Here is a 9665-nt window from a genome sequence, read left to right on the forward strand (position 1 = left end):
CATGCCATCTTGCAGCTTGAAATTCCAGGTGTCACAGTGGAAACTTAAGCCTCTATACAGCTGCCCCTGTTCTTCTTTTTCTGCTTTTTTTTTTCCACTTTTTCTGTGGGTGGGTGGGTTCCATTTTTAAAAGATTCTTTCAAACATCTGCTTCTGTTAACTGTTACTTATTACCCCTTGCTTTGGTTGAAATTATTTATATGAAATTATATTGATTTCCTCATCCCAAGAAGAAAAAGTGGGAATATTGACCACACCATAGCTTTGATCTCTTGAAATTTCCCTATTGGGAAAGCCAACACAAGGAACAGTACAGATTCAATGGAATCTGCAGTGAAATGAAGATGAGTTTGACACAATTATCTTCTGCCTCATGGTTTTAAGTAGTTGCTTCTTGTAGATGAATCACTCTTGTGATTCCCCGAGGAATCACTTCAAGGCTATGAAAGAAGCAGTGTATTTTCTGGAAGCACAGATGCTTGAAATACATAACATTTCACCTCTGTAATGACATCATTTATGCCTCTTAGGGAAATAACTGAGAGAATAAGAAAAGGTGAACTGTTGCTTCAGTGAATCTATTCTTAATTCCTGATGGATAGTTTTGGGTGTTTTGTTTCTGTTCTTAGCAACAAGCATTTGAATACGAATTTGGAGCAATGTACGCCTGGATGTTGTGCGTGTTCACTGTCATCATGGCCTACAGCATTACGTGTCCCATCATTGTCCCCTTTGGTAAGTTTTCTGATGAGCTGTGGGCACGCAGGAGACTCGGAAGGCCCAGTTCTGTATCCTTATTCCAGTTAGAATGGTGATAGTCCATCCTTAGGACTTGGAGCCAAGCTTCCTTCCCTTCTCGTGGAAAAACAGAGCAGAAGATGCTGAATTACATACCTTTTTACTGCCTTTAGAATTTGGAAGTATAATAAATGTCTATTAAATGCTTATCTTATTTCTCAAGTTTGAATGTATTAGCTCTGGTGGTGGTTTTTAATCCTTAAATGTAGGAGTTTAGGTAGGTTTAGGGATGAGAGGATTATTTATATATCTGGTTTTTGAGGTCTGGGAGAAGCAAGCTGCAGAGGGTACCAGTCTGGAGGTCCACCTTAAGTACCCAAACTTGAGGTGTTCTGATCCCCAAATCCTTTAGGCACGTTTGAAATACCTTTTGTCCTAAAGTTTGACTGATGTAGATAAAACGAGGCACAAAAATAAGCGTGTTGATCCAGGAGCAAGAGACTGGAAAACTACCTTGTGTTTTCACTGCTGCAGCTCTTCTGTGTCGCAAAGATGCATCTTCTGCATCTTCCAGTTTTAGATGTGCAATCTAAAATTCTACATCCTGAATGAGAAAAGGAGCAGTGGTCACCACTGTGGACAGCTGTGTGGTCCTGACCCAATGATGTGCTGACTGCTTTGCTGGGTTGTGGTTTTGGTGGACATTGTAACTGGCCTTTGACTGGAAAAGAAATTCTGGTAGATTTGCTGCCTTAGAAAACCAGTTAAGTAGGAGTTGAGGGCATGTGGGTGGAGCACAGCTGCCCCGTGGTGTAGATGGAGCTGCAGTCCTACAGGACGTTGAGAAGGTCTCCAGATCTCAGTCACAGATCTTTTTCTAGGATATTTTGCTTATTCAGTTGGTTTATCTCTGTCCAATGAACAAAACTTAACAGTTCTGCCCTAAGTTACCTATATATCTGGCTTTGACTACTTTTCTTCTTGTACCAGCTGTTAAACCCTGTATGGGTATGCAAGAAATTAGCAATTAGCAATCTGTCTAGAACTCACGGACAGTTGTCCATCTTTAGTGACTGTGACATGATCTATATCTGATTTTGTTGCATTTTTCATTCACAGAGATTCTGGACTGTCATGAAAATTATGTATAAAGAATGATTTCAGCAGCTATAGATATTTCCACTCTGGAAACCTCTTTATCAGGCATAAGTAGTGCTAAATCATTTCATATAGTTGGGATTTTCCTTCTCTAATGCAAAATTTTAGAGAGGTAGATATCTAATTTAGCTAGTTATGTTGTTTTGTTCAGAACTGGTTTTAATTTACAACCTTATTACTGGGAGAACATGGCCAATTTTTTTTGGTAACGATGTACTTGATATTTGTTTCGTTTTGTGTGCAGTTGTAAATATCTGAACATGCTACTGCAGTAACTGGCTTTTTTAGGGGGGGGATCAGAAATAGCTGATTGAAATCCAGTCATGGATCTGTTGAAGGCTGAGAAGGGGATGTTAAGCCACCGTTAGATCTTTCTTCTTTCCCAGAGGGTGATGGAGGAGGTACCATGTCCTCCCTGCTGGCTTGGCCTCACGTGCCAGTGCTAGGAGGGAGCTCTGGGATCTCTCTGGGAGCACGAGTGGTGCCACAGAGAAGTGTGTGGAGATGGGGTGGGATGGGGAGACCCCAGGGGTCTTGGGCTGGGGACACAGCAACCTCAGGAGCAGGCTGCTCTTGCACGTTTGGGCTGTGTACCTGGATTTTCAGTCACTTTTTTTAGCGTAGATCTGCTCACAGAATTGCTGCTTTTTATCAAGTCTTCAACAGCCTCTACTTGGCTCTCCCTTTTTTCCTTCCAGGTTTAATATACATACTCCTGAAGCACATGGTGGACCGTTACAACCTTTACTATGCATATCTCCCTGCCAAGCTGGAGAAGAAGATGCACTTTGCAGCTGTGAATCAGGCCCTTGCAGCTCCAATTCTCTGCCTTTTCTGGCTTTATTTTTTCTCATTTTTGCGGCTAGGTAAGTATTACCTTTTTCTACTTAGAAGCTGCTTCTTTGTCTCATGCCAGCTTACTTAAATTACACGTGAAGTTTCATAGGCTTTGTGAGCTTTTCTTTTTGCTTCCATAAGTGAGAAGCTGATATGTTAACTTAAAACTGTTAGCGTGGAGCTTCATGTTCTTCATTTTAGAGGAGATCATATGTTCCCTAAATCTGTAGAGTTTTAATTGGCCAGTTAGGCTGTGGAGTGGTAATAAAATCATAGAGCTAATTCTGAATAGATTTTTGGTTTTTTCATTTAGAAAAACAGCTAAAATGTCACCTAATGCTATGAAGGCCTGTGTTCTACATCTTCCATCAAACTTTACGTAGAAGACTGTAGTGAGATGGCGGCTCTCCTCCCCATGTTGCAATTTAAAACCTCGTGGTTTGTGTGGAATTTATTTTAAAAATAGGGATGTTCTGTTATTTTTCAAATACTTGGCATTGGTAGCATTGGCTGTGGTGTGCTGACAGCTTTGACATCAGAAGAGGTAGGTGATAGCTGATGGCTTTTTATCTGGGATATAGGAGGAAGCCTTTGACGTGGAACAGGGATGATGCTAGGAGTTGAGCTTCCCTTCTTGGGAAGGAGGCCCTTGGCACCTGTCTGTATTTTGCCCTTTTCTCTGCTTTCACAGCACTGGTGACAAATGACCATGCTTGCATTGTGTTTTTCTAGCATACTAATAAAAAAAAATATTGTTGGCAGACTGTCAATTTCAGAGATGGCTCCCTGTCGTTGTAAGGGACAGTTGGAACTATTGCTTCAGGCTGTCCTTGGATTTGAGCAGATGTCCCTGTGTTACCTGTATTTCTGAGAGCTTGTTTTTTCCCTTGTTTTGAGAGCTGTCTTTGCAACCAGGAAGACCAACAAATCTATGTCCTGTAAAACAACAGCAGAATTTCTAGACTATGCTTTAGAAGAATCAACTCCAAACGCACAGAAATCGAGGTGTTTCTCTTAATTGTTACGAAGGCAAATGTAGTAGAAATTTTAGATCTTTATAATGTTGTTTTCTGGTTCTGCATCTGTGGTAAAACCATCATTTGTCGTAGAACTCAGTAATGGAAAACACAGACCAGGTTACCCTGTTTGGCTTGATCAGTATAGAGGATCCTCTTTAGGGGATGGTTTTGGTGATTTGTTGGTGCTCTGGCCAAGTGCTGTGAGTCTGAGAGGTGGGAACTCAAAATTTAGATTTCATTGCCATTGATTTCACAGCTGCTTCTTGTGCCAAAGAGGAGGAAGGAGCAGTCTGCTTTCTTATCCGCGAAATAGATCAGTTTATAGTGTGTGAAGCTCGATTGTTTAGTCATGGATTTGTACAGCTTACCTGGTGTGGATATTTCAGTCTGTAGTGATAATACTCACTCATTTTCTCACTAATTATTAATATTAACATAAGGCTGGCAGAGCTTCTGTCCCAGTTCTCAGCCAGAATCAAATATGACCTGTCTCCTGGGATGGTCACTGAAGTCCCACTTTGTCTGGAGCTGTTGGCAGGGAGAGCTGCTGAGGCACAGGGCAGGGAAAACTTATCTTTGGAAACTACTCCTTCCCTGCTCTCTGAACCTTGTGGTTCATGCTGAACGTTGGCTTTGGTGTAGACATGCCTCGCCAGCTGGTAAATACTGATGAAACCTACGCTTAGAAAAACATCACCTTCTAAAGGACATTCCAGAATACCCACAGGGAGGCTTTTTCATTTCCCTCTTTGGTTTGAATAGTGACGTGTTTGTGGGATGGTTTTTTTTCGATTGTGTGTGTGTGTTTTGTTGGTGGGTTTTTTCCCCTTCATGAACAGACCTGCTAAAAAGTAAAACTTGTCTGTTCTGTGCTACTGCACATGCTGGGATTACCACAAAAATATTTGAGAGCTGGTGTTGCCTCTTTTGACTAGAGAAGCTTGGAAACAGCTAGTTTTTTGGCTTTTTTTCCTATTATCTTATTCAAGTCATCTTTGTTGCAAAATGAGATTAATTTCTTCAGAATATTTCCTCAGTGGACCTGAGGAATAATAAGTCACTGTAATCATCATAACTTTTTCCATACCAGAGGCTGCTACCACGTCCTTTCCTATAGTTTATCTCTTTCTCTCTCTGTCTGTCTCTGTCTCTGAAAAAACCCTTACCTTTCAGCTTAGTTCATGTTTATTCAGTTTCTTTTCTTGATCGTTTTCCTTGGATTCCTTCCAAGTTCTGTCCATATTTTATTATGATGTTCTACACAGACAACGCTGCTCAAGTTGAAGGTTCAGTAGCCCTAGACGCTTTTGTATAGGTGCCAGAGATTTTCTTTGGTTTTTAGGTGGTTTTGTTGTTCTTTCTCATGTTTTGTGATAGCATCACACTATGCTTTCCAGCTTGGAATCACCAGTTGTATTCTGTAGTGCTACAGCCTTGTTCTCCCTTATATCTGCATTTCATTTTTCCTTCCAAATGGTAGTTATTTGCAGTTTTCTACATACAATTTCATCTCGCCACTTTTTTTGGTTGGGGTTTTTTTCCTTGATAGAGGGTGGGGTCGTCTAATCTATTGACATAATTTTTGCATTTTTTTTTTCCTCTTTCTTTGGGTTGTTTGCACACCATCTAGTTTGGTGGCATCCTCATATTTAATAAACCGACTCTATCTATTACATTTCACAGATCATTAATGAAAGTATTTTAGAAGTGGGTCCAGAATAGATGACTGAGGGAGGAGAAGAATCGTGCTGAATCTTGTTTATCATTCAAGCATTGCAGCTGGCCTTTAAGAAAGCTGGGGAAACAGCTTTCTCAGCAGTTTTACTATTCAACAAGCTTTGTGCATAATGAGGTTCTCCTGTTTGTGGCTGGAAGTGGTGTGCCCAGTCCTCTAAGGAAAAAAAAAAAAACAAACCACAGGGCTTCTGAAAATGGGCAAGATAAAGGTTTGTTTGTTTATTTTTCCTGCTATGTATTTTTATATTGCATTCTCTGGATATTTTTCTAGGCTTTAAAGCACCTACAACCATGTTTACCTTCCTAGTTGTCAACATCACAATTGTTATTTGCTTGGCTTACACTTGTTTTGGCTGTTTCAAGTACCTGAGCCCACTGAATTACAAGGTAAGCAATGGATACCTCACATCCTTCAGCACCTTGATGTACCACCAGCTATTCCAGCTGGGTTCTTCTTATCTTCTCATTAGCAGTGTCTGTCCACAGAGATTCATCCTGGTAAGGGCTGGTAGTAGAGGTGGGCTGCTGGACACAGTGGAAATGCTGTCAGTGGCAGCAGGAACTGAATTTGGAAGAGTAGCATGGAAGAAGAACTCAAGAGGCTGGGAGGAGAGAGGACCAGCACTGCACAGGGATCTCTCTGTTCTGGTTTTTGGGCGCTTATGGTCTCTGTAGATTGTTTTGACTTTCCAGTCTGATGTTGTCTCTCTTCCTTTCCCCACCTGTTACTGGTTACAGATAGAAGACACACAGTGTGAAAGAGGAAGCGACACAGATGTACCAACCATCCCAACATCTTCTGTAAGAAGTTAAGAGTTACTAATATTCTCTTACGTTTCCTAGAAACACTTAATTTCTCACCCTACTTACCAAAGAGCATGTGTAGGAGATACTAGTCTGAATGGACTGTGGGACTTCCCGTGTGCATGTGGGACCAGAGAGTTCTGCAGCTGGGCTCCTTGGCTGTTCCCAGGTGGCTTTCCAGAAGTACCTTCGACTGATACTTTGGGAGTAGTTGAGAGATGCTACTTCTAGCAGCTCTGTAAGGCTGCCTTCTGGGGCCTTAACACCAGACAGAGCCTCACATCTTGACAGCCGCCAGATGCAGTCTGCCAAACTCGGAAAGTTGTGACGTGGATAGCGGGTCCTACCTGCCACGTTGCTAAGAAGGATGTAGGACTGAGGTAGAAATAGAGGTCTTTGTGCCCCAGTCTACGAGTACGTGTGAGTGTTGCAGCAGGAAGCCTCCATTGGGGTGCAAAAGGCCTTAGGTGTTAAGGTGAAGAATGGGCAATGGATGAAGAGTGGCAAGGGGAGAAATGATCCTGGGTGAATTAGCTCACTTGTTCTTGGAGAGACTAGTAAAACCCTTGACGCTTGTGATTTCAGATGTACGTCCCCCGAGTTTTGCATCCTTATTCTACAGAAAGGACGGTGTTTGCCCATAAGGAGCAGCAATCGTACGGCACCATGGACAACACTAATTCACAGCCAGAAGAAATCATTAACTATTCGGCCGGACCTGCGATAATTGAGCAGGCATCGAGAGGTTCGCTTTGAATGCCAAGGACTGACACGAGGTGGAGCACTTGGTCCAGGTTTACCAGAACTAATTCCCCACCGCCAGCCAGCTACTAAGTCTTCTCTTTTATTTACATATTCCTGCCTACAGAAGAGGTACAGAAATTATTCGTTGTGTGGTCTGCAGCTGTGCTCGGAGGTTAAAAAAGCAGATGCCTTGGGACTCATTGTTTTCCAGGCTCTCTACACGCAGCGTGAAACAAACATGTTGAACACGGAGATGCTGATCCTCAGGGACTTCACTTCTGCTATCTCACCACTTGCCTTATGAATTTAACTTATGCTGCGTAGGGATAACTGGTCACCAAAGTAAATGCAGCTATTACGGCTGTCATTTATTTATTCAAAAAGAATTATTAAAAAAAATAATAATTAAAAAAAAAACTTTATAAACCTCTTGGGATGTGTGAAATCCCGAGGCAATGTCACTTTTGATGGAAATGCTGTTTGCATGGGCGCTGGGGATGGTGCGTGGGGGTCTCTCCTCTTGTCACCCAGAATAGTCAGTGTAGTCTTGACCATGTTAAAGAGATGAGGGAGTTACTGTGCACTTGGGTACTAAAAGTACCAAAGCAAAAAGACTGGTGTAAGGAGGGGAGTGATTTATCTGATGCTGGTTTTAGATATTTTTGGAGGGCGTTTAGGTTATTAGTTTCTGTTCACTTTTTTTTTTAAGGGCCTTCCACAATGAGAGTGCACTTGCCAACAGTAAAGAATGTAAACATTTTATCATTATTTTTAAATCTTGGGTTAAAATGACAGATCTGTGGGTTTTCTCTATAGTGCCAATTATATGAGCTGTAAAATGCTAAGTTTTTTAATTATATATCAGGTGCCAATTTATTCCAAAGTACATTGTGTCAAAGTGTAACTAATAACCATGAAGCAATAAAACACTGAATTTTGGGCTGTCTTGATTAATTTATTTTTTTCTTCGTGTATCAAAAGAGTTCTTTTGTCTGCTGCCTCACAACAGGCTCAGTGTCATGAACTGTTCATGAGGCTTAGAATGACAGTATGTCCCATGAGAGATTTGAATAGTTTTAAATTTCTCTAGGGGATGAATCTCGGTGACCTTTGGGTAGGAGGAGGTTTTGGCCCTCCCAAGCCCTCTGGTTGCCTGCTCATCGTTAAACTGTTAGTTTCTGAACTTGACCTTTCCTAGCGTGTCTGTAAAGCAGCAACAGCTTGAAATTGGAGAAGAATTTGTGCCGTAAATAAGCGTGTACAGATGTTCAGTGTCTTACAGGACTGGCTCCAGCTTCCCGGGAGCAGCACTCTGGATGGATGCCCAGCAGGAGACCTGCCCTGCTGCAAGAAGGACCCTGTGAAGCTCTGATAACCCTGGGGACCTGCCCATCCTGTTAGTTGAAGGTACACGTAACTCCTGGTTCTTGAAAGGCAAACAAGGGACCTTGTCTGGTGGGGGGCATGGATTTGTGTCAGACTTCTTTATACTGTGTCCCCTGGATACAAACTGCCATTTAAGATTGGTATTCAAACCAGGAAGAGAGAGAACCAACAGACTTCACGTTCCTTCACTTGCCTCTGTGTCTCTTGTACACACATGAGGACAGGAGGAGAACAGAGCCCGTTGTATTAATTAGATCAGGAGTCTGTGATTGTTCTAACTCGCTTCCAGCTGCAGGACCCCATCTCATACAGGCGTCTGCAGAAGCAGTGGACACTTTTATGTGTATATTAATTGAGGAATCAAAGAAACGATTCAGCTACCACACCTGACCTGTTTACAGTGCTGGTGTTGAGGGGTTTTTATGCTCTGTGGTAAACTTACTTTTTTGAGCAAGTGACTTGTGATATTCACTGTGAGATTCTGTACGTCGTATCAAGGACAAAACCCCTTTTGGTGACTGGATTTCCTTTTTGTGCTTGGAAGGCTGCTGGACCTTGGTAGTGAAGCTCCCTGTGGCTGGCACACGTTCCGTACAGATGGGGCCAGGTCTCCTGTGAACTTGGATGAACCCACCTCCAATCATGCCAACGTGCTTCGGATACAGAATATGGGAAAACCTATTGGGTAATGAAATGTTGCATCTTGCTATATAGTCATTGCTGGCATTTGAGGAACCAGTTCATGTGTCTGGTGGGGAAATAACCTGCACGTTTTGCTTATCATGTAGCAGCCATTCTTGTTTGCCACCGTTAAACTCCTGGAAATGTCTATGATGTTAGGACACTAATATCAGTGAGTAGTTTGAGTCAAGGCTGGGATCACCTCTTAGTGAATTATCGCAAGGCTTCCATGTATAGCAACACACAAATTGAAGGCTGGTTTATCAGCTTTGCTGATAAAAAAATAAGGATTCTTGCTTCCCAGTATTTTCTGGGTCTCTCTCTGAAAGCTGGAAGTAATTAGGAAATTGCACTGGCTCTAATTTGTTCCTTCATGCTGGTGGATATCTCTAAGAGGATAAAATTAGATGGGCAGGAGAAACTCCTTGCATTCCTTGCTGAGCCTTAGAGAAAAGCTGAGGGATAGAAGCCTCAACAAATGTGGATATTGGCTGCGCTGCATTTGAAATTCACATTTAAAGCTGTTGCACATTCTTTACTGTTCTTTTTATAAATCTTTTG

General features: G+C 42.1%; 1 protein-coding gene across 12 annotated transcripts in view; it reads left to right on the forward strand.

Annotated features, from left to right (window-relative positions):
- TMEM63A (transmembrane protein 63A) overlaps nucleotides 1-8444 on the forward strand; it is a 31236-nt gene extending 22792 nt beyond the window's left edge. For 5 of the 12 annotated variants that reach the window (XR_001413013.1, XR_001413020.1, XR_001413019.1 and 2 more), the window contains 4 exons: nucleotides 630-735; nucleotides 2595-2762; nucleotides 5761-6290; nucleotides 6879-6964. Coding sequence is in view for 2 of the 12 variants with exons in the window: in XM_014950888.1 (XP_014806374.1) it covers nucleotides 630-735; nucleotides 2595-2762; nucleotides 5761-5876; nucleotides 6228-6290; nucleotides 6879-7049 (624 nt within the window). In the remaining 10 variants the exon portion in view is untranslated. Of the gene's footprint in view, nucleotides 1-629; nucleotides 736-2594; nucleotides 2763-3046; nucleotides 3278-5760; nucleotides 6298-6878; nucleotides 7988-8301 lie in introns of those variants that run through there. The other 7 variants (XR_001413015.1, XR_001413017.1, XR_001413016.1 and 4 more) reach the window with 7 other exon arrangements.
- Nucleotides 8445-9665: the final 1221 nt, after the last annotated feature.

This window comes from Calidris pugnax, unplaced genomic scaffold (genome assembly GCF_001431845.1).
Source record: "Calidris pugnax isolate Ruff unplaced genomic scaffold, ASM143184v1 scaffold24, whole genome shotgun sequence".
In the NCBI taxonomy this organism is placed as follows: domain Eukaryota; kingdom Metazoa; phylum Chordata; class Aves; order Charadriiformes; family Scolopacidae; genus Calidris; species Calidris pugnax.